This window comes from Equus asinus, chromosome 16, assembly GCF_041296235.1.
Source record: "Equus asinus isolate D_3611 breed Donkey chromosome 16, EquAss-T2T_v2, whole genome shotgun sequence".
NCBI lineage: Eukaryota > Metazoa > Chordata > Mammalia > Perissodactyla > Equidae > Equus > Equus asinus.
Window position 1 is genome coordinate 24,508,066 of NC_091805.1, and position 25,060 is coordinate 24,533,125.

The window sequence follows — 25,060 nt, forward strand, 5'->3', positions numbered from 1 at the left end:
TATATACACAATGGAATACTACTCAGCCATAAAAAAGGACCAAATTGTTCCATTTGCATCAACATGGATGGACCTTGAGGGTATTATGTTAAGCGAAATAAGCCAGACAGAGAAAGAGGAACTCTATATGACCCCACTTACGGGTGGAAGTTAACATATAGACATGGAGAACTGATCGGTGGCTACCAGGGAAAAGGGGGGGTGGGGGGAGGGCACAAAGGGTGAAGTGGTGTACCCACAACATTACTAACAATAATGTACAACTGAAATCTCACAAGGTTGTAATCTATCATAATCTTAATAAAAAATAAATAAATAAATAAATAAAAAGGAGAGTTTTCTTTTTGTTGACTGAAATCTGGAGACATAATTTGAATCAAGAATTTGGTCCAATAAGAATAAATTCTACTATTTCAATAAAAAGGAACTTCAGTAATTTTAAAACATCTAGATGTTCATATCCTCTCAATCTCAGAGATTTGGAAAGCCACAGAAATTAATGCAAATGGATGACCACACCACTGCATAGGCCAAAAAACAATCTTTGCAGGTCTGATGCATTTACAAAACCATATCCAGTATATTGTCAGTTTAGCTTGCAGTTGTATCTGAAAGGCACCTGGTCTTTGCACTTCTCATTTGTGACCCATGAACCTTAAATCAGCCACAGCTGTAACAGTTATTCCTAAGTGACACAGGCTTCAATAGAAGTCAGATAGAGATTAGAGACATGACGAAAAGTGCGACACCAGCAAAAACTGCCTGTGCAACATGAAGGTGATGCTAATTTCATGATGTATAGCTAGAAAGCCTCATTGTATTATATTAAAGAACTATTATCACACTCTGCAAATTGATGGAATAGCCGTTTTGCATCTTTCATGTAACAAAGGCCACTGTATTTGATAGAATATCTAAGTTTTCACGCAACTGACTCGTACTCTCTAAATAATGAAATAGTGAATTCATTTTTTCTTCTTTTAACTTTATGGGCTGTTATAACAACTAAAAAGTCTGAGTTAAAAATATGTGTCTTGATATCTTCAGCAAATAATACTACAGTTACACTTTTATCATGAAAGGCTTATAAAACTAAAAGTTTAAACAATATACTAACAAAGGTTTAAACAATAAATTTCAAGATCATTTAAAGTAACCTTTTGGAAAAAATATTGCTAAACTGAGTTAACTAAAATTCTAAAGCTTTGAGTCATAGCACATAGACATAAATATATATAAAATAATATTTCTTCATTCGATAGATGCCTCTTCCTCTCTGGTTAATATAAAAAAATTACACAAGTAATTAATTGTCCATGTTGGTCTGATTTTCAATTGGGGGATAGTTCAAATGACCAGAGACAGAGATCATCAACAAGACAGTGAAGGTGAACTCTGATGCAATTTCGACAGATAACCACAGTTTGCTGTGTTAAGGCACCATGCCGTGCAAATTTCTGGACTTCTCTGCTTATACATTCTCCCTGAGAAAATTCATTCTCTTCCATGGGTTCCACTATTAACAAAAATTTTTTTTAAGGTTTTATTTTTCCTTTTTCTCCCCAAACCCCCCTGGTACATAGTTGTATTTTTAGTTGTGGGTCCTTCTAGTTGTGGCATGTGGGAAGCCGCCTCAGCGTGGCTTGATGAGCGGTGCCATGTCGGCGCCCAGGATAGGAACCAGCGAAACCCTGGGCCACCGAAGCAGAGCGCGCAAACTTAGCCACTCGGCCACAGGGACAGCACCATACTAACAAAATTTTGATGACTGGCAAAAATATATCCGCTCATAATTTGATGCTGAGTATCAAGCCTGCAATTTCACGTCTCCAGATGTCTCCTCCTCTCTCTCTCACAGACACTGAAACTTAGCAAGTCTAAAGCATGAGAAGCAGGAATTTCCTTTGCTCAGCTCTTCTCCACAGATCTGCTCCTCCTCTCTCCACACTTCTGTCTCTGGTTAAGGGCCTCATTACTGCTGAGTGGCCAGGCCAGAGATCCTAGAATCATACTTGCTTGTTCCCTTCCCACCTTCAAACGCTATACTCTGTGCCCTATCAAACACAGTGGCCTTTGTTATAGTTTCTACTTGCAAACAGCCCCCATGTATCATGTCCACTGCCAGGACATCTGACTTGCTTAAGATCCTCACCAGTAGCTGGCTCTGACCTTTATAAAACAAACCCAATCATGTAACCAATTCCTCTGCCTTGTCAAACTTCTGCAGTAGTACTCAAAGTATGCTCATTGGTATTCTGGTGATCAAATTAATGCACAGAACTTTTTTTAAAAAAAATCAATTTTAAGTTTTCTTCCACAAAATCTTCTTAAGCCACAAAATTTTCTTAAGCATTTAAGGTAAGTGCTACCACTTATCTAATACTGAATGCTGCCAAGAGGGAAACAAATGAGCATTTAGTAAGTGAATGTTAATGGCAAAATCAGAAACACTCAGATGTGTTTATTTCAATAGCTCTTGGTTACAGATAAATATGCACAGAATTGTGATCTTCTCCTACTTATTGGATTTCTGTTAGGAAAAACTGCTTCTAGTTTCAGAATGGAATGCAATCTATGACTATTTCATGATGTGAACATGATGGCTTCAAGGTGCTCTACCACTAAAATAAGTTTCAGAACCACTACCCTCCTCGATAAAGTTTAGACTCCTCATTCTCCTATCCAAAATCCTTCAGAATCACTCTACTTTTCCACCTCATCTGTGCCAGTTACTACAACACATCTTAGAGACCACTTACCTTTCATAAGTGTATCTTGGTCTTTCATGCCTCCTTGCCTCAGAACATGCTGGTTTATCTGATAGGAATTTTCTTTCTATTTCTCTGTCTACCTAATTCCATCTTTTGCCCACTTGTTTGTTGACCTCCTCAAGCATTTGCTTTCTCCTGTGTCTCTACAACAATATCTAATGTACCATTGGGGTAATTATGATATGTGCAACAACTATTTACACATAAGTGCACTAACTTTTTTATTTATTGGTTCCTACCACAGTGATTTTACTTATCCTTCCCTTATCCTTTTCATACTTCCTAGTCATTCATGCAACAATTACTTTCTGATTGTCTACCACGTACAGGATCCCAGTCTTGGAACTGGGGATTCAGAAGAGACCAAAACAAACAAAAATCCCTACCTTCTTGCAGGTTAGCAATGAAGTATGTCGATCTTGATGTTTGCTATAGAAGAAAAAACAAAACAAAACAGAACAGAAAAAGGACAAAGCAAAAGCTGGAAGGAGAGGTGTAATTATCTTAAATGCTGTGGTCATAAAAACTGACCTCTGAATAAAGACCTGAGAAAGGTGAGAGACTGAGCCATGTGGATGTCTTGGGAAAAAGCGTTTCCAGGCAGGGAAGGGCAAGTGCAAAGGCCCAAGGTTGTAGCCCAGTTTATAATCCTATAGTTGAGATAAACATGGATTAATCCAGAAGACACCATGGCATTTATGAGATGGCCTGGTAGTAATGGTGAAATCTCAGGCAAGAGCCAAGCAGCAATAGCCTACTGTCCTTATAATCTTTCCCTGTTGACTTGCCATTTTGTCAACTTATTCAGCAGAGAGAGTCCAGCCGAGGAACAAGTAAGTCCCCTGTGTCCTATGTACCAAATAATAGCTGGTTTCTTGATAAAATCCCAAGGATATAGGCAAAAGTACTACTTCTCTGGTTTCATAGCTTTGTAGTGTGATCCAGAATCTCCTCCCCTAAGTTTGTACTATTTGTCCTTTAATGCGTTCATTAATCCACTCAGGCGTCATTTATTCAAATCCCATTTTTAAGTGCTCATATAGACAGATACCCATTACAAAGACTACTTTAAAGCTGTTCTGGGATCCTTTCCAATCAGTTGTTCAACACATGCCAAACACATTTCGATTTGTGACTCTATGTAATAATCAGTACCTATTTTTAAATGCTTATTTCCAGCATATACAAGCCATTCATAAACCTCATCACTGATGCAGAGCGTGTCATATTTGATGCAAAGGTCAGCGATTACTTGGAGCTCCTCTCTGGTATACACCTACACATATTAAAGGAAACAAAAGAGCAGAGCCAATTATGATTCAACATGTGGGAAAATGATGAGTGAGAAGGCTGGTAAAGACATCAAAGACTCACTTACCTTGCCTAAGGGGTTATGTGGAGTATTTAGTATAATGGCTTTGGTTTTGGAGTTAAATTTACTTGCCAATTCTTGAGGATCTAATGTCCAGTCAGAACTAGACCATTTTCTCCCATCAACAGGTTTCTAAGTATGAAGAATGAAGATGTGATTTAATTCAATTAATTCATGTTTGCTGTCTTACAAATAAATAACCTAATAAGGAAAAAAAATTAGAGAAAAACATAGCAAAGGTAACTTAATAAATGACTAACAAAGAAAACAAACAGAAATTACTAAGCTTTAGCTCTTCCTTCGGTGCCAAAGAGCACTTGAGTCTCATGCTCACAGCTGTTAAATGGAAAAATGAACTCCAACAGTAACAGCTGTTAAAGGGCCTATGTTCCTTCAAAGGAGCCACCGATAACGATGGTTAACATGTCTGATACTGTAAGGCTAATAGAAGATTCTGTGATTCACCTTAGTGTATTACTTATTTTGATAAGATTTTTAAAAAGACAATGGTAGTAAACTTTATCATATTCCTCAAGATAATAGCAGAATAAAAAAAAAAATCACTTCATTCAGAATTCAACAAGCATTTACTGAGCACCCAGCATATACCCTGCACTGTTTGTCACTGGGAAGCAGTGCTGTAAAAGTGCGTCAGAAATGGTCTCTGACTTGGCGGTGCTCACTGTCAGTGGGGGAGACATATAACCACAAAAGATGTTATATACAGTGTGGATGCTGACATAACAGACACATGGCGAACGAAGACCAAGTAACAAAAGTTGTCTTCTTAAAGTTGTTGATGACCTTCAGTCACAGTAAAGATATACAGCAAATCCCAAAATGTAATCGAAGTAGAAACTTCATTGGTGACAAAGCAATTGGTAATTTCAAAACTTCTTAAAGCACGTGAGTCATATTGGCAAACTTACAGATCTCAGAGGAACAAAAACAGGAGTTGCTCCAGCCATTCTCACCATGGGCTCATAGCAGTCATAGAAAGGCACTATTATTATGACCTGAAAGAAAACCAAATATGAACATAACATACCAATCATTAATTCATTTAACAAACATCAGGGGGCTGGCTCTGTGGCTGAGTGGTTGAGTTTGCGTGCTCCGCTTCGGCAGCCTGGGGTTCGCCAGTTCAGATCCTGGGGGCAGACCTAGCATCACTCATTGAGCCATGCTGTGGGGGCGTCCCACATGGAAGAACTAGAATGACTTACAACTAGGATATACAACTATGTAGCAGGGCTTTGGGGAGAAAAAAAGGAAAAAAAAGAGAAAGATTGGTAACAGACGTTAGCTCAGGGCCAATTTTCCTCACCAAAAAGCATACCTTAAAAAGAAAAAGAAAAACGAAACCCAAATATCATGTACCTACTATGTGCAAGGCACTATATTACATACTGAGATGCAGCAGTAAAAAAAGCAGGTTTTGCTTTCAAGGAGCTGACATCCAAGTGGTAGAGACCTTGAAGATAAACTTGTCCACGGAGAGTTACTGGAGTCCTTGGTCTCTTAGGGAGATCTACGGATGGGCTTGAGTGGAGACCCTTGAAATTGTATGCGAAATTTTATATGTGCATAGGTAGATTTTTCTGGAGAAAGGGGCGATAGCTCTCATCACATTTTCAAAGGGATGTTCCAGTCAAAAACGTTAAGATTTTCTTTAAATTTCAAATTAGAAAATAAAATATCACATAGCAGCAGAAGCAAGACTATAAGCGAAGAGAACACTGCAATGCTCTCTGTTATGGAGTACTAATTTATAAGTATTATCCTGAGAGTAAAGATGTTTCTCTTCTTAAAATCATCCTGAGGGGCCAGCCTGGTGGCGCAGTGGTTAAGTTCACACGTTCTGCTTTGGTGGCCTGGGGTTTGCTGGTTCGGATCCCAGGTGTGGACATGGCACCGCTTGGCAAAAGCCATACTGTGGTAGGCATCCCACATATAAAGTAGAGGAAGATGGGCATGGATGTTAGCTCAGGGCCAGTCTTCCTTAGCAAAAAGAGGAGGATTGGAGGCAGATGTTAGCTCAGGGCTAATCTTCCTCAAAAAAAAAAAAAAAAAAATCCTGAGACAAAGAATGGATGCTGGGAGACCAGTTGGGATGCTATTGTTATTGTCAAATACCCACAGTTTCCCTCCAGGTGACTTAGCACCGCATTCTGTCTTTTTTCCTAGTCCCTTGAGATGTACTCCTTGTCCCTTTGCCCCTGTGTGCTCTCTCTCAATCACTTCTGACCTGTTGGGTCAGTGAGCCAATCTAACCAGCCCAGTCAGTATCCCACCTGCAGTCCACAGCCTGGATCCAGCATCCCGGACTTTTTGCTTTTCTATAAGGAGAGCCTGAGCACATAATTTGTAACTATCAGAGACATTCAATTTTTCTATCTTTTTAAAACATAGCAATATGTCACAAAATTTCTAATTATTGTAGCTTTAATATTTATTATTTTAATGGCTGAGAGGCTACTGAATTCTAGAATAATTTTATCATTTGCTTGCATAAATAACAATGCTATGTTCTTTTGTGAGTATGTGTTGTTTCTCCATTTTTAAACAGTTTGCTGAATAAATTGACATGATTGCTATTACTAGATTAAAGGGTATAAACATATTTTTGGCACTCTATTTATATAGTCAAACTGCTTCTGGAAAACCTGACAACAATTTATATTTTCACAAGTCAACACTAAGTTGTCTCATTTAACTTTTTTTCCCCCTTTTTCTCCCAAAGCCCCCTGGTACATAGTTGTGTATTTTTAGTCGTGGGTCCTTTTAGTTGTGGCACGTGGGATGCAGCCTCAGCATGGCTCGACAAGCGGTGACATGTCTGCACCCAGGAGTCCAACTGGCGAAACCCCGGTTTCTGCTTCTGCGGAAGCAGAGCGTGTGAACTCAACCACTTGGCCACGGGGCCAGCCCTTCATTTAACTTTTTGTTAGTTAAATTAATGAAACCTAATTATTGTTTTAAATTTGTACTTTTTACTGTTTGTATTTCTTATGATGTGAAATACTTGTTCAAGGCCTTTCTCACTGGAGTCACATGAGGCCCTTCCATTCTAAAGCCCCTTTGTTTGTACTAGTCATTCAAGGCACGTTGAGTACCTACTATACAACGTGCTGTTAGGTGTTAGGTACCGTGGAGGACAAAGAAATGAACCAGGAACGGATCTTTCTGTCAAGTGGACTGTAAGTTCTTAATTAGTCTGTAACACTCTAGGGACTAAGATGACCTCTCTTTGCAACCCTGGTGAGAAACACACTGCCTGATATGAAGTGAGAGCTCAATAAAGGAAAATAAATTGGGGAGGCAGGGAGGTAAAATTGAAAGCTTATACTTGGCATTCTTTGCTGTAATTTCTTTATTTTTATAATGGGAATAATTCCCCTTTCTTTCTGAAGAATATTTATTGTGCACTCAATATTTTAGATGCTGGCAGTATAGCAATAAATCAGTTCTCCTGGAACTTACATTCTACTGAGAGAGATAATAAAGAAAACAAGGAAGTAAATGAGATAATTTCAGATAGCAATAAATGTTATAAAGAAAATAAAATAGGTCAGTATGATAGAAAGTGCCATGTGTGTGGTTTCCAAATATTAGATAAGGTGATGAGGGAAGAAAGACTAGAGAAAAGAAGGCCAAGGGCTGAGCCTTGGGGTCTCTGACAGAGAGCAGAGGGGGAGGACGCAACAAAGGATTAACACCCAAAGGATGAGAGAAGACTTTCAACTACTTTATAGGATTAGAGGAGAGGATCTATATGACAGTAGAAGTGTACTTCCTTAAAACGTTTCCTTAAGTAGCTCATTGTCTGACAGAGTAGAGGGAACTAGAGACGTAAAAGAATAACGTAACACAGAGCAATGGGGTATCTGTTATAAAAGAGGTATAGGTAAAATGCACGAGCATTCAAAGAAAGGAATTCACAAAATAGACAAATATTCATTCCTCAGCCCCAGTGTAAGCAATGCCTCTCTGGAGCTGTCCAGACCTACATTAGCAGACTGGTTCGCTTCTTTCCTTTGCCACCACCATAACTTATACACTCTCCGCTGTTGACCATCGCCCCACATTCCTATTCATCTGTTTACAAGTCTGTCTCCTCTACTAGGCAGGGAACTTCCTCCAGGTAGAAACTGTCTTTTAAAAATCTTCTCTCCCACAGGACCTAGCACCTAGGAGATCCTCAGTAATTTCTGAACAAATGAAAGAGGTCAGGAAGTAGTGAAGCAGGGATACTGGAATGACAGTGGGGAAGTAGGGGCAGAGCTGAAGGAGCTCCGTGTCAAAGCGGGTCACAGTACTAAACAGCAGAAATCACTCAACCTTCTTGTTACACATCCCCCACGTGGTGCTGCCAACAGTACTGGGCACAAAAAGATGCTGACCAAATACTTATGAATGCGTTCAGATGAAAGGTTATTCTAGCAGTGCAAACTAAAGATACATTTTCCCCATCATTGCTAGCCCTTCCACTTGCCCTTATCTAAATAAGCTATAAAAATAAGAACGAACTACACGCAACAAAATGGATAACTCCCACAGATATAATGACAAACGAAAGAAGACAGACTCGAGTACATACTGTATGATTCTATTTATATCCAGTTAAAGAGCAGGCAAATGAACCTATGGTGACAGGAGACAAAAGAGTGGTTACTTCTGGGAGGGTAGGCTAGGAAGGGGCAAAATGGAGCCTTCTGGGGTGCTGGAAATGCACTGTATCTTCACCTGGTGTGTGGTTACATGGATACACACATGTAAAAACTTATCAAGCCGTACCTTAAGATTTGTGAATTTTATTGCATATGCATTCTACTTCAAAAGTAATTCAAAATAAAAAAGAGCATAAAACAAGTAAAAGATTCAGACAGGACAAATGATAATGATTAATACAGGTAACATGATGTTAAAATACTTACTTCATCTCCCTCATCAATTAATCCGTGTATGGCATTAAAAAGAGATCCATATGCTCCTACTGTCACAAGGACTTCTTTATCTGGATTGATTTGATTTTGATAAAGTTTTTCATAAAGGCAGGACAGAGCTTTCACAAGTGATGGATGACCCTGTTGAATAAAAAAGAAGAAAAAAAACCTTGAATTTGATTATGGGACCTCCTTCTTAAGGTAATTTGGCTCTAAAATGTAAGAATTGTTAAAGTTTGGGTTTTATAATTATCCAAAGAAAACTTGTATTTTTAAAAGGCAGTAAATTAAAAGATTTTTTTTCCTGCCTTTAGAGGGTTCCTCCCTGGATGGTCATGAAGACTTCCTAATGATTAAAAACTTCCTATTAATGACTGGTTTTGGAAGAAAACATTTTAAGGTATTTGCTTTGAATAAAAATTGATTTCAATACCAAATATATTGTTGACAGTATATTTTTTTTTTGTTTTTTTTTTGAAGGTTTTATATATTTTTTTATTAAGGTTATGAAAGTTAACATCCTTGTGAAATTACAGTTGTACATCATTATTAGTCATGTTGTAGGTACACCACTTCACCCGTAGTGCCCTCCCCCGACCCCCCTTTCCCCTGGCCACCACCGATCAGTTCTCTTTGTTGACAGTATATTTTTTGATAGTAACTAAATCACATTTGATTATTTTTTGACAGTAATTAAATCATATTGAATAGTTGGATTTTTTCCCCAGTTAAAATAAGCCAAAAACCCTTCATTAACTGCATATTCCCTGAATTGGTTCCTCCAGTTGCTGAAGGGAAGGTTATGGCAACCAATGGACTACGGAGAGAGGACAAAAACAAACGCACCAAAGAAACGCACGTTAGCGTTGGCGTGGTAGTACATGGTAGGAGGGAGTGGAACGTTATTCACACTGACAGCCAAGAGAGCAGCAGTTACCTAGAACTTTCACCAGAGGAACAAGAGCTTGTAAAGTCACAAGGTCTGAGACGTGTGGGGAGTCTCAGGACTCCTTGATTAGCTTCCTCAATTCTTCTCTTCTTCTGTGTTCTCTGCCCTTCCCTCCTTCTCTTTCTTTTCCTTCCTTTTCCTCTCCCTGTCTTATTTGCTATCAAAGTCATTATTTCTTCTGTCCAGCATGTATTTCTTCTGTTTGCTTTTGAGGAACCACTCTGATTTTCTGTCAGTTGTGAGCGAGAGTCCAAGTGCAGGTCACGTGCCTTTGTTTGGAAAGCACATTGGGCTCTGGAGGAATAAAGCGGGTTAGGATGCAGAAGAGTGAGGCTGGGTGGACACACCCCAGGTTTGTGAGGTCAAAGAGCCTTCGGTTCCTTCAAACTTGTCCATCCCAGTTGAGGTGAAGAAAAAGAGGCACGTTGTGTCAAAGATGCATGTATTTGTCACTTTTTTATTCCTTTCAGAACATTGGCTAGTATGTCCCAGACACTCACCCAGATAAAATCAACAAAAACAAAGCTATAGCACATTTTTCATATTTTGAAATTAGAAGATACTATAATATTAAAGAAACTGGGTACAATCAATTATTGAGGAGGTGAAAGAATACAGCCAGCAAACTGAAAAATATCAGCAAAAGGAAAAGACCACTTAAATTCAAGCTCAAAAAATATATACGAATCGTGGAAAAAGCAAGAGAAGGTTGTCACCACTCCTAGAAATCCAAAATTGCCTTTGAATTTCATTTTCACACCAGGTCTAACAAATTCCAGCATAGGGTAATCTGAAAGCAACTATCAACATTATACATCTTTCCTTAGAATAAGGGTCTGTGTTTGTAAAATTTTTTAATTACAAAAATAATTCATGCTTCATATAATAAGTAAAACTAGGCAAAGATTTGTAAAGAAAAATTATGATCTCTCCTCAACATCACTTCCTTCCCATTCCCCTGGGTGACCAGTGTCCACAGCCTGGTGACAGTGCAACACCACTCCCCGTGCTGATACCAACATAAAAACACATACATACTCACATACATTTACAAAAACTGGAACACACGGAAATGAACGGGCATGGTTACGTTTGAATAGAATTTTAAACAGTATCAGGGGTGGGTCAGCTTTGGCCCAGAGGCCCCAGCTTGCCAAACTCTGCTATAGATCAGTTTAGGGGAAAATGACATACTAACATTAGTCTCCCAATCACGAACCTTGTCTATCACTCCATTTACTTAGGTATTGTTCAATTCCTCTCAGCAATGTTTTGTAGTTTTCAGTGTACAGATCTTGTATATATTTAAAAAATTCAGTTCTAAATATTTCATGTTTTTGGATGCTATTGTAAATGGTATTCTAAAAAATTTTACTTTTTAGCATGTATATAAAAATATAATTGATTTTTGAATACTCGCTTGTGTCCTGCAACCTTGCTCAATTCACTAAGTTGGTGTAGTTTCTTTGTAGAATCTAGGAAATTTCTGGATATCCTAGGCATTTCATCATAGAAGGATGGGGGTTGGGCTGAGGTGGAGAGAAAGAAAGTACAGTCCTCCCTCAGTATCTGAGGGAGATTGGTTCCAGGACCTTTCCGGGATACCAAAATCCTCATGTGATCAAGTCCCTAATATAAAATGGGGTAGTATTTGCATATAACCTACACATATCCTCCCCTATAGTTTAAATCATCTCTAGATTACTTATAATATCCATACAGTGCAAATGCTATGGAAATAGTTGTTATACTGTATTGTTTAGGGAATAATCACAAGAAAAAAAAGTCTGTACACGTTCAGTACAGACACAGCCAGCATAGGCCTTTCCATCTGTGGATGGCTGACTCTGCGGATGCAGAAGTGTGGATATGGAGGGCCAACTGTAACCAGTTGGAAATAGAGGAGAATAATTAAGAGGCAAGTGCTGAGGCTGCATAAGTGTTAATGGGAGAGAAAACACACGATTCCAGAGAATATTCTCCCTCCCTTGTGTCCATAGGACCCCACCCTAGAACAACAGCCAAGATGAAGACAGGACAGTGGAGGGGCTAGAAGTAGAGAATGGCTTAACCTGGGAGAAAAGGGCAAGTTCCACTGGTTATCAGGTTGGATCAGCTGGTCCCAGAAGGTCAATTACATAGGAGTGACAGCAGTACATTCACATACAGCACAATATAAAATACAAGCTTATGGCCCACATGGTCCTCATATACTTACAAAGCCCCGGGTGTACTGATTCAGGCTATCCGTTGTTGCAATCTTTGACAATTCTTCCTTTATGTACATAGGAAGGGATATATCTGGAAGGCCTTGGCCAAGATTCACAACAGAGGGGTCTGCAGCCAACTTGGTAAACTCAATCCTATGATAAAAAAAATACTAATATTAATAAGTACTACAATTACAAAATTAGCTTTTTAGACCTCATAGTCTTAGTACGAAACTGAAAAATAAGACCTAGTTGGGTCTTACAGATGAAAAAAAATGAGTTTTCAACAAAAATGTTACCATCTACAAAATGACTTTACCTAATAAAATGATGGCTGAACTAAAGCACTTAATGTTTCTTACAAATCTCAATTCCATGATGCCCATATTATAATCATAGATTTTTTTTCCTCAACCATATGGGTTGTTAGGTTCTCTGATCAACCATTAGAGAGTAAAGCCGATCAGAAGAGTTCACAGATTAGAAGGTAAGTTCCATGAGGGCATCAACCAAATTCGTCCTTTTCTCTGCATATTTCCAGTGCCTAGCACAGGGCTCAACACATTTGCTAAAGGAATAAATCAGTGTGTAGATTTTTAACTTCCTTCCATTTCCATTTAACGGATGAATTAAACTAAGCGCCTTTATTTATAGACTGTAGAAAAGGCTAAAAATTCCCAACTAAGGATATAAAAAATGTGTAGGAAGAAAACCTCACCAAATTATTATTGCTTATCCTAAGGTACTCACCACACATTACTATCAAGGCCTTCTATTCGTTTTGCATTTTTGAATTTCGAAGACATTTTCTGAAAGACATAAATATTGAAAGGGCCTATAAATCTCTTTAATCAAAATACAAAAATGCCAGAAAACCTTGGGTAATGCTTCCCTTTCCTTATTGTCACCATGGAAAAAGCAGTACCATAGAGGCAAATTCCAGACTCCAGTACAAAATTCTGTAGAAGAATTCATCTCCCACCGACTGCCCTAAGGAGGCTTTTTCTTACAAACTTTAGACGTTTATCTTCTCACATAAGAACAAAAATGTCATCCCAGACTAAAAAATAAATCAGTGTAAAGGCCTCAAAGGCACTAGAGAAAACAATAATGATACTAAAAAAATGTCAGTTTGAAAAAAATATCTTGAATTGTGCTCTGAAGATCACTTTAGGTAAGATGCTGAACAGTTCACAAGTGAATCCCTTGGATGCCATACAGGAAGCACTCAACAAATGGTTTTAAAACTACTCAATAAGGGGTTCCAAATAATAATACAGCTAACATTAATGAGTACTGAGAATGTACCAGGCACTGTTCTAAGTGTTTACATAACCCACTTAATGTTCACGCCACCCTCTGCAGTGGTTCTATTTTAGCCATAATTTCCATCTGAGGAAAGTGAGGGACAGAGAGGATAAGATAGCATAATGTTACAGATCTGCCCAAGTTTACAAAGTAGTAACATTTAAACCCAATAGATTCAACTCAGGATTTGAACCCAGGCAGTCTGACTCCAGAACACATACTCAGAACTATTTCCATATAGCCCTTCTAAAAAATATTATTGAAAGGCTGCCTCTTAAATAAGTATGTTAGACATTTAGATCAGGTCTAATTATATCAAGCAAGCCAGGGCTGTGGTAGAAAAGCATTAAAAGTTAAAATTATGGTACAGTATACAATTTTTTAGTTCTTTAGAATCCAAAATAAAGTTCATACTATTTCTCAAAAGCATTGAATTCGCTTCAAGTTCATTGTTAACAAGCTGCTGGAAATAAAGAAAATGATCGGCAGCATTTTTGTAAAGATTTCCTAATAGAATATTAAAGTCATTTTAATTTAATCTGGGAGGAAGATAATGACAATGGCTACAAAATAGACCATTGTTCTCATTCTATTACCCATAATGGAATCAAGAAAAACACCATTTTGCTCTCATATTTTTAATCTTTAAAACTCCAGTAAAGTGAATCACATTCAAATTCCCCAGAGGTGAATGTGCTTCCAGAACAGCATTAGGATTAATGCCCACCTGAACACTATGCTATTCCAGAGACCACAATTATAAAACTGAAAAGTCCCAGAATGACAGACAGAAAAAAGATATTTTACCAATTGTTCCTTTGCCATCTCTAGAAAAACGTTAAAAACTTAATGATTCATTCATATGTGACTACAAACACAAAGAACAGATTCATACACAAAAAGGTGAGCACAGTCTGCAGTCAAGAATTTAGACATCCAATCCAAGTTTACTTAAAGTACTTAGATAATTGAGGTCACAATGCATTTTCAGATGTAATTTTAAAATTTGTGTCTAGAAGAGCCTCTTCTCTCGGTACTCTCCCTGCCTCTGCTCCCTCCCAACACTGTGCCTCAAACATTCTACTATTCCCAATACTCCATGCTCCCTCTCATTTCTGTAGCTTCACACGTGATCATTCCTCTACCTTAGTGGTCTTTCTTTACCCATGTTTCTCAACCTCTTTTTCATCACTGCCCCCCAAGGAGACATTGTAGACTTTTTCCCTAATCATCCCCCATTAAATATTACAGGATAAAATTTTGTCAGATAAAATTGAGCTCTGCATAGTCACAGAACATTGTAAAGTTAAGGTTCATTTCACCTGCCAAGCACAATTTTCTCCCCCTTGGGGGCAACACCGCCCCTGTTGACAATGCATGTTCTCTACTCAACCTAATCCCTGGTCCCCACCACCCTGTCCCAGGCCTTGGCTAACCCCTAGTCCACCTGCCACCTGCAGTTCTCAAGTTAGCCCTATTTCCTCCAGAAAGCCTTCTCTGATTCCCCATGACAGAGTTCGGTGCTCCTCCTTCCTATGTGCTCCTATTACATGGAATACTTTCCAGTATTTACTACACATCATTGTAATTTCTCTGTTTGTCTGTATCCTCCCTTAGACCATAAGCTCTATGAGGACTTTGTCTAGTTTGTTCACTGATCTGTGTCTCTAGTAATCGGGTTTCTCCACAGAAACAGAACCAACAGGATGTGTATGTGTATATATAATATTTATATATTATATATAATAAAATGTATTCATATATATACACACACTGATATATTTTAAGGAATTGGCTCCTGCGATTTACACGGGCTGGCATTTCAAGATCTGCAGAGCTGTCCAGTAGGCTGGAGACCCAAGGAAGAGCTGATGCTGCAGCTTGAGTCTGAAGGCAGTCTGGAAGCAGAATTCCCTCTTCCTGGGGGAACCTCAGTCTCTTAAGGCCTTCAACTGATTGGATCAGGCCTACCCACATTACGGAGGGTAATTTGCTTAAAGTCTACTGATTTAAACGTTAATCTCATCTGAAAAATACCTTCACAGAGACATCTAAACTGGTGTTTGACCAAGTATCTGGGTATCATGGCCTAGCCAAGTTGACACATAAAATTAACCATTGCAGAGTAACGCAGAGTATTACGTCTAGCACATGGCAAGTTTTCAACAAACATCTGATGAATAAGTGAAAAAACCACACACATTAGGAATGAAGTTATGGCGTTAATTAGCTGAAGTTATGTGAGGTACTTATTGTTTCAGTCAGCTTGAGTTACTTTATGCTTCAACAGCAAATGACCCTAAAATATTGGCAGCTTAAAATCATAAAAGTTTCTTTCTTTTTCATGCTACACATCCACTGAAGGTCAGCTGCTGCGGTGTTCCATGTCACTGTCACTCTGAGACATAGACTGATGAAACTGCCTTATCTGGAGCACTGCCAGTTTCATAGTAGAGGGAAAAAAATTCTTAAAAGTTTCTGCTTAGTTGTACACACCTCACTTCTACTCACATTGAGCAATTCCATGGCTAAGCCTGACATCGACATGGCAGAAATGAAGCCTAGAGGTATAATGAGATAGGTGGTTATTATGGGTTCAGTTCTGTTCCCCCAAAGTTCACATGGTGAACTGTTAACACCTAGTACCTCAGAATGTGACTTTATTTGGAAATAGGTTCACTGCAATGTTATAAGTTGAGGGTATTAGGGTGGGCCCTAATCCAAGACGACTGGTATACTTATAAAAAGGAGAAATTCGGAGACAGACTGCCATACAGGGAGAACGCCACTTGAAGATGAAGATGGAGGTGATGCTGCTACAAGTCAAGGAACGCCAAACATTGCGGCAAACCACCAGAAGTTAGGGGAGAGGTGACGAACAGATTCTTCCTCACTTCCCTCAGAAGGAACCAGCCCTGGCAACACCTTGATCTTGGACTTCTAGCATCCCAAACTGAGATAATACATTTTTGTTCTTTAAGCCACTTCGTTTGTGGTACTTTGTTAAGGCAGCCCGAGGAAATGAGTAAGTGGTGAAAATGTGTAAGACACCCTACAACGTCCAAAGATGTCAAGATTCTGCAGTAGGTGCAAATGCTCACTGTCTAAGAATTGCTTTTCAGAGTGGATCCAGTATTAGGAAATAAACCTGGAATCCCATGGGGAATTAAGTACGAGCCCAGGAGTCTAATTCTATAGGGTCCATACAATTTCTGGACCAGCTAACTCCATGAAGTGGCTTCTGCTCCCAGGTAGGCTAATGCCTGGCATTCATATACTGTCCTGCTATGTTACAAACACAAAACTGCTAGTGAAATAATCAGCACATCTGTTTTTTTTTGAGGCTGAAAAATGCAGTTCTACAGAATCAACAGTAGATGCCACTCCTGGTGGAGATGAGAAAAAGCTTATTGTTATTAAGTCTTTTAAAATGTTTACTGCAATGGTGCTGGAACAACGACAGTTTGGAAAGATGAAAAAAAGAAATACTCCCCAGTATCCTAGAACCCCAGCATACTAAGTTCCAATGGCATATATTTTGAGGACTCTGCCTGTGAGACCTGACGCATTCAGGTGGGATACGACAGTGCAGAACGTTTTCCCAAATGGCGGGTTGAAGCGGGGGAAATCGAGGCTGATAAATCAAGACAGGCTATAAGTCAGGTCTAAAAAAGATAAAAGACTGCAAGACGAGGCCAGAAACAGAAATAGCACAGCTAGTGGTTGGATATGTGAAGAATCGGGCGTGAGAAGCCAAAAGCCTCAGCTACTTCAAGACTAGGCTGGGGCAGAAAGTGAGCACCTGCATAATGGGCACTCCTTTAATATGGTGCCCGGCTGCTGGGGTAGCCAAGACATCCATTACCTTCTAGAGCTATGAGTTAGATATGTATAGTTGTAATCATTTGTAATGTTTTTATATATTTTGCCTTTTCTCTCCAGAGGATCAAACATTTTACGAGTTTTCTTAGTCATCATAAAATTTTCACTTTTAATTAGTAGGTAGTACTTCAGGTTGTTCATGATCACTTTACTCATTCATTCCCTGATTGTTTGGGTATTCCTTAGCATTACACCACTTCCTAGATGTCTTTTTTGTTTAAATATAGATTTTAAAAAGAAACTTTGTGCATTTTCCCTTTGGAAAGGTAATTTATTGACCCATTACCAGTTTGAGAGTTTCCTAGAAATTTGATTGTTCCCAACATGACTAAAAAGAAACTGTTATACTCTTTCCCAGCTTTGAGGGTAAGAAACATTCCAGTGCATAGATCCTTTGAAGCTCCAAAGCTGTGTTAACCAGATCTCTTAGTCATACAGACAGAGACTCAATCTGAGAGTTTAGGTGAAAAGAACTTATTAGAAAGCTCATGTCAGCATGACAAGGAGAGAAGTACAGTCAGGCTCAAGAGTATGTGAAACCAGAGACCTGAATCTCACTAGGACTCTGCTTCATCTATGTCTCTACCCAATCTTAGCCTTTCTCCACATGAGGCAAGACACAGTCATTCTTCACACTTTCACCACCATAGAGGAACTAAGAGTTGCTTTCTCTGGGTCCAGCTTCAAAACTTCTACGGAAGAGCTCTGAATGGCCCAGCCTTGGCTAACAAACTGGCATTTCCTCCCAAATTTAAAAAGTGCTATATTAAAATGGTTATTAAGAGTATGATGAAAAAATATTACAGAAAACAGCGTAGAGTAAGACTGTCGGAAGTATAGAGATGATTGACCAAATGATGATGTCTTTTTTTTTGATGATGTCTTTAATGTGCTCACCACCCAGTCAAAAAATGGTCCAGACCTGACTCCCCAAGCCCCGGCCCTTCCAGGTGTGCTCCCTGAGCTGGAACCTGTCAATGCCCCTGGAGAGTATCTCGATAAATATACCAGCACCTATTGAAACACATGGTTGGAATGAGGAAAAGAGTATCTTTCAGAAAAACAGGAGGAAATGCTGTCCTTAGAAGGAGGGAGCATCTCAGGCCACAGCAGTCTGTGAAAGTCTCTCTAAATGGGAAGTCTAATAGGGAGAGTGGTGTGGACACTCTGCCTCTACAGAGAGCTGAAGGTATGGAGCCCAGGCTCCTATTGCTTGAACAGAGTTGGGCGAAAAGCTGACTGGAGAACTAAATTCTAAGGTAAGGGTGAAATTAAGTTTCCTCTTACATGCCAACTCATTGATTACTAGTGACTGCAATCTCATGTCTCACTTATAGTCTAACCACACTGGCTTTCATTCATTCATGCAACACTTATTTACTGAATACTTACAATGTGCAAGGCACTTTTCTGCTTGGGATATATCAGTGAGCGAAACAGACCAAGATTCCCCATTCTCATCGAGCCTTTTTTCTTTCTATGCCTTAAATGCTACAGGTTTGTTCCCAAGTGTCGTAGATTATATTACTCGATATAATTATTCACTCCTCCTTTCCAGTAGGTGAGATTGGCCACGTGATTTGCTCTGGTCAATGGCATGTGAATGAATGTGACATACACTATGTCAAGGAGAAGCTTTAAACGCCGTTGCGTGGTTTTGCCTGGTCTCTCATTCTTCTCTCTTCTACTAGGAGAAGACCATGTCTCATGTCGGGGCTACTCCTTTAGCCTGGATCCTGGGATAAGAAGACACATAGAGCAGAGCTGCAACCTGAAGCACAGCCACAACTGACTCGTAGCCTACAGGTAACATGAGTGAGAATGAAATGTTTACTGATATGAGCTAACTGACATAACAGCCTTTGCAATCACTGTGTCCTCTGCCTGGAATGCCCTTCTTTTAGATCTACACATGGCTGGCTCCTTACGTTGTTCTATTCAATACGCTCTCTACTGAAACAGAACTTTCTCAGAGAGGGCTGCCTTAGCATTAGCCATCCCTTCTCTCCTACTAACACCACTGAGAATTTTAGCATGTTTGTCTATTGATGTTTCTTACGACATTCACTACTATTTGAAATTGTTGATCTTGTTAATTATCTGACTCTCTCACTAAAATGAAAACCTCAGAAAACAAGGACTTGTCTTCTTCAGAGCCGTATCTCCAGTCCCTACAATGGGGTATGGGAGGTAATGTGTTCAAAAGTATTTTCTGAACACGTGGATGAAATCCTACCTCTTAGTTATCCTCATCTTGAATTACTTCAATGGTATACTGACTCTAATCCATCATTTGCAGTGCTCCAGAGTTATGTATGTAAAACACAGATTAGGGGTTGCTACTATCTTGCTCTCAAATCTCCAGTGACTCCTCAAATCTATGGATTGGAATTCAAATTCCAGCCTGCCATTCAAGTCCCTGAATCTATGTCCAGCCTTCTCCCCGACCAGGCACCCTGTTACATAAAGTGATTCGATAGCAGAGGACCACCTGCCATTCTCTGATAGGGTGTGTCTAGTTCCCATAATTTTCGTTGAGTTCTTTCCTGTTTGATATGATCTTCTCCATCATCCCCAATGTAGTAGGCTCAGAAATGATCTCCCCAAAGATATCTGCATCCTAATCCCTGGAACCTGTGAAAGTGACCTTATATGGCAACACATACCCTCATATCCTAATAGATGTGATTAAATGAAGGATTTTTTTTTTTTAAAGATTGGCACCTGAGTCAACATCTGTTGCCAATCTTTTTTCTTCTTTTTTTAATTTCCCTTCTTCTTCTCCCCAAATCCCCCCAGTACATAGTTGTATATTCTAGCTGTGAGTGCCTCTGGTTGTGCTATGTGGGACGCTACCTCAGCATGGCCTGATGAGCAGTGCCATGTCCGCGCCCAGGATTCGAACCAGCAAAACCCTGGGCCACCGAAGCGGAGCACATGAACTTAACCACTCGGCCATGGGGCTGGCCCCTAAATCAAGGATCTTCAGATGGGGAGACTACTTTGAATTATCCAGGTGGGCCCTAAATGTAATAACAGGTATCCTTATAAGAGGGAGGCAGAGGGAGCCTAAACACACACAGAGAAGGCCCCTCGAAGATGGAGCAGAGAGAGATATGAAGATGCTGGCCATAAATAAAGATTAGAGTGATGTGACCATAAGCCAAGGAATGCCTGCAGCCACCAGAAGCTGGAGCTGGAGGAGGAAAGGAATGGATTCGCCCCTAGAGCCTCTGGAGGGAGTGTGGCCCTCCTGACGCCTTGATTTTGGATTCTGGTCTCCAGAACTGTGACAGAAGACTTTCTGCTGTTTTAAGCTGTCAAGTTTGTGGTAATTTTTTATAGCAGCCACAGCAAACTAATGCATCCACCTATTTAAGCACAGTCTACCCAACAAGATATACATTAGATCGAATGTCTAAGGAATGTTCTCAGATCCCCAGTTACCATTAATCTTTTCTTCCCCTGTTCTCCCCTAGATCTCTTTCCTTCTACCTTCCCAGTTTCGATGGTACGTGTGCACATGTCTGTGTTTAGGTTTTCTTTTAGAACCTGAACTTTGTCTCATTTCTCATATCTTTCAGGTAGCCTAGAAAAAAAGTATACATATATTTGCACATATATCTAAATCTTTATATTCATATATTAGATTCTCAGTAAAATATACTTATTGAATTGACAATAATCTTGCTTAGGGACCTACAGTACAGTGATGAAAAGCATTAACAGTCTGAGTAAAGAAAATTACTAAACCCTTCTAAACCTACATTTCCTTATCGGTAAATTGGAGATAAAAATGGTACTTACAATATAGGACAGTTACAAGGATGAGATATCATAAAAATGCTTAGTGCAGTAGCACATGGTGAACACTCAAATATTGCTTGACTTAAAAAAATCTATTACGCTATTCTAAGAAATCAGCTTAAGTCACCCCAAAATATGCCACTTTCATATAAGGACATTTTGAGCTGAAGGTAATAAGCAGCAGACACAAGAAAAACTCTGCCTCCTCCTCTCTACTAGGGTAGGCAGGACATTTTTAATCACCAAAGACATTTCTAGACTCTTATCAGCTGAGACAGCACCAGAGGAATCTATACAATCAAGCTTATTAAAACAACCCTACCTTTCACTCCTAAACTCCTTTTCCTTTGTCTTGTCACTTCTCTACAAATTTACTGCTCTTTGTTAAGTTGCTATAGAAGCCCAAGTTCTTACCACCCCTTTGAGTCACTCATAACTGAGTTCTCCTGTGTTTATTATGTGCAATGCACATGTTAATGAAATCTGTTTTTACTCTTGTTTTAATCTGTCTTTTTGTCAGTCTAATTCTCAAGGCCTCAGCTAGAAAACCTAGGAGGGTAGAGGAAAAAGTTGTCTATTTTCATCCTCCACAATACCATTCAGTGGGCTGAAATATCTCTTAAATAGTTGTCAGATGAGTCACAAAATGAGAGAAAGTATTTACAACACCTATATCTTACAAAAGACTTTTATTTATTTATTTCTGAGGAAGATTCACCCTGTGCTAACATCTGTTGACAATCTTCCTCTATTTTGTGTGTGGGTCACTGCCACAGCATAGCCACTGCTGAGTGGTGTAGGTCTGTGCCTGGGAACTGAACCTGGGTTGCCAAAATAGAGTGTGCCAAACTTACCACTAGGCCATGGGGCCAGCCCCAAGACTTTTATTTAGAAGGTACTCTTACTGTACATGTACAATCTGGCAATCAACTCCTTGGTATTTTACCCAAAAGAGTTGAAAAATTATGTCCATATAAAATCCTACACATGGATGTTTACAGCAGCTTTATTCATAATTGCCAAAACTTGGAAGCAACCAAGAGGTCCTTCCGTAGGTGAATGGATAAATAAGCTGTCGTACATCCAGACAATGGAATATTATTCAGTGCTAAAAAGAAATGAGCTATCAAGCTTTGAAAAGACATGGAGGAACCTTAAATGCATATTCCAAAGTAAAAGAAGCCAATCTGAAAAGGCTACATACTTTATGACTCCAACTATATACATTCTAGAAAGGGCAAAATCATGGAGACAGTGAAAAGATCAGTGGTTTCCAGGAGTTAGGGGGAGGAGGGATGAATAGGTAGACAGAGGACTTTTAGGGCAGCGAAACTATTCTGTATGATACTATAAAGGCAGATTCATGTCATTATACGTTTCTCAAAACCCACAGAATGTACACCACCAACCGTGAACCCTAACATAAACTATAGACTTTGGGTGACAATGATGTGTCAGTGTAGGTTCACTGTTTGTAGCAAATGTACCAGTCTGGTGGGGGATGTGGATAACGGGGGAGGCTATGCATATGTAGGGGCAGTGAGTAAATGGGAACTGCTCAATTTTGCTCTGAACCTATAATGCTCCAAGAAAATAAACTCTATGAAAAAATTAAAGATTCTTTAAAAACTGAAAAAAAAGAGCTGCCAGGGTACTCGAAAATCATGTCTTTTTTCTCCCTTTGGACAAAATGCTCCTCAAGCAAGCAGATATTAACAGAACTATCTCATAGATTGTAGATGTTTTCCAAGGTGTGACTATATATCCAAAAAGCCAGACAAATTACATTCTTTCGCCACTAGATGGCATAGGAAAACAACAGAATGTACCTGTAATGGTAGAAGAACTGAAAGTAAAACTCAGAAGTGGACATGCAAAGTAGGGACAGAAAAATCCAATCATAATGAACTCAGAGGAGCACATATTTACCTGGAACTTTCCTCTCTTTTTTTTTAAATTTATTTCTTTTTTTTTTTTGGAGGAAGATTAGCCCTGAGCTAACATCTGCCACCAATCCTCCTCTTTTTTTGCTGAGGAAGACTGGCCCCAAGAGAACATCCATGCCCATCTTCCTCTACTTTATATGTGGGATGCCTGCCACAGCATGGCTTGACAAGCAGTGTGTACGTCCACACCTGGGATCCGAACCGGCAAACCCCCGGCTGCCGAAGCGGAATGTGTGAACTTAACTGCTGCGCCACCAGGCGGGTCCCCTACCTGGAACTTTTAAGCGACACATGTTTAGTTGCTTTACTTTATAATTACTGTGCCTGATATGTTGTAGTTATTTGATACTTGTTGACTAAACAAATGAGTGAAGGGGAAGGAATTTTGATCCCCTCTGAGAGATAATATATTGTAGGAAAATATGTGTACTTCAATGGAAAACTAAGCAGTGGCTATAGCACACCCTTACAGGGCTGATTCTGGCAGGGCTAGCGCTGGTCTTTGACTCATTTGCACCTTTGTAAACCAAGGTAACTGACAGGCATGCAAACTTTGCTCCTAGAGTTTTGATGGACTTCCCTCCACCCTGTGCAAAAACCAGTTTTGACTTTATTTGCATTCAATTTCTCCACTGCATATAAATTTGTGCTTTTCAACTTTTCCTTTGAACTGGTTATAACTTCTGCTTTGTTCTCTCCTATCAATAAAACAAAAAGGTGACCTTGCCATAATCAATCCACTTTTTGCTCGTCTACCTTCTTTGTTCCCACTTCCTTCTGCCTATAAAAGTCTTTCATTTTGCACAGTTCCTCAGAGCTCCTTTCTACCTGCTAGATGGGACGCTGCCCGACTCCAGAATCACTGAATAAAGCCAACAAGATCTTTAAAATTTACTCAGATGAATTTTGTTTTTTAACATTGGAAACATGGGTTTCTCTAACCTTGAGATCTGACAGAACAGGTAAATATGCAGCCGGAATACCTGGAAAGAGAGTCAGGTCAAGAAAAAAACAGTCTGATTTATTCTCTTTGAAAACTGAGTTCAAGCAAAGATCTGATGTGAGTAAGCTGGTAGGCAGTGAGTTTACTGCCCCCACTCAAATTCACAGAAGTGAGCCCTTCTGGGTTTCTAGACTGTGTAATCCGATTCACCTTCCCCCACTCCCAAACCAATCAGAATAGCTCATAGAAATTAGGGTTGGAGACTGACAGGCAGGTACTTTCTGCCAGGCAATTAAACCAAGAAGAGGTGTAAAGCAAGATTTGGGGCGAGCCTGTACACAGTCCCTCACAGACCTGCCAAGCTCTGTGCTCTGTAATAGATGCCTACATTCTAATTAAAATTAAAATATTCAAGCTTGTTTAATGCAAAGAGCTTTCAAGCCAGGGAGATCTTAGTTCAAATTTAAATAACAAAACTCCTGTGTGATAGTAGGCAGGTTACTGAAATGTTTCCTCATTTATTAAAAAGGAAAATGAATGCCTACTCCATGCAATTGTTATGATGATTAAATGAGTTAAATTCATAGTGGAAAAGATTCTCTTAGATACAAGAAGGTTGAAGACAATCGTGCACTGCATAATTATGTTTTGGACAACAACAGACCCCATATATGACAGGGGTCCCGTAAGATTAGTATCATATAACCTAGGTGTGTACTATGCTGTACCATCTAGGTTTGTGAAAGTACACTCTGATATTTGCACAAAGACAAAATCGCCTAACAGTTCTCAGAAGGTATCCCTGCTATTAAGGATGAATGACTGTAACTTTACACTGACGAGAGATTTTCACGTATGGAGGTATATGGGGTAACTATTCCCATTCAAAACTGATTCAATTAAAAAAGCCTGGCTTATGGCCTATC

General features: G+C 39.4%; 1 protein-coding gene across 11 annotated transcripts in view; it reads right to left on the reverse strand.

Annotated features, from left to right (window-relative positions):
- KYAT3 (kynurenine aminotransferase 3) overlaps positions 1–25,060 on the reverse strand; it is a 55,146-nt gene that overhangs the window by 19,779 nt on the left and 10,307 nt on the right. For 8 of the 11 annotated variants that reach the window (XM_070486776.1, XM_014841890.3, XM_070486781.1 and 5 more), the window contains 6 exons: positions 12,999–13,057; positions 12,257–12,401; positions 9,081–9,230; positions 5,073–5,159; positions 4,150–4,275; positions 3,927–4,047 (listed from right to left, as the gene is read on the reverse strand). In XM_070486776.1, coding sequence (XP_070342877.1) covers positions 3,927–4,047; positions 4,150–4,275; positions 5,073–5,159; positions 9,081–9,230; positions 12,257–12,401; positions 12,999–13,054 — 685 coding nt within the window. In that variant the 5' untranslated portion in view covers positions 13,055–13,057. Of the gene's footprint in view, positions 1–3,926; positions 4,048–4,149; positions 4,276–5,072; positions 5,160–9,080; positions 9,231–10,026; positions 10,333–12,256; positions 12,402–12,998; positions 13,058–18,830; positions 19,175–25,060 lie in introns of all 11 variants that reach the window. The other 3 variants (XM_070486774.1, XM_070486775.1, XM_070486782.1) reach the window with 2 other exon arrangements.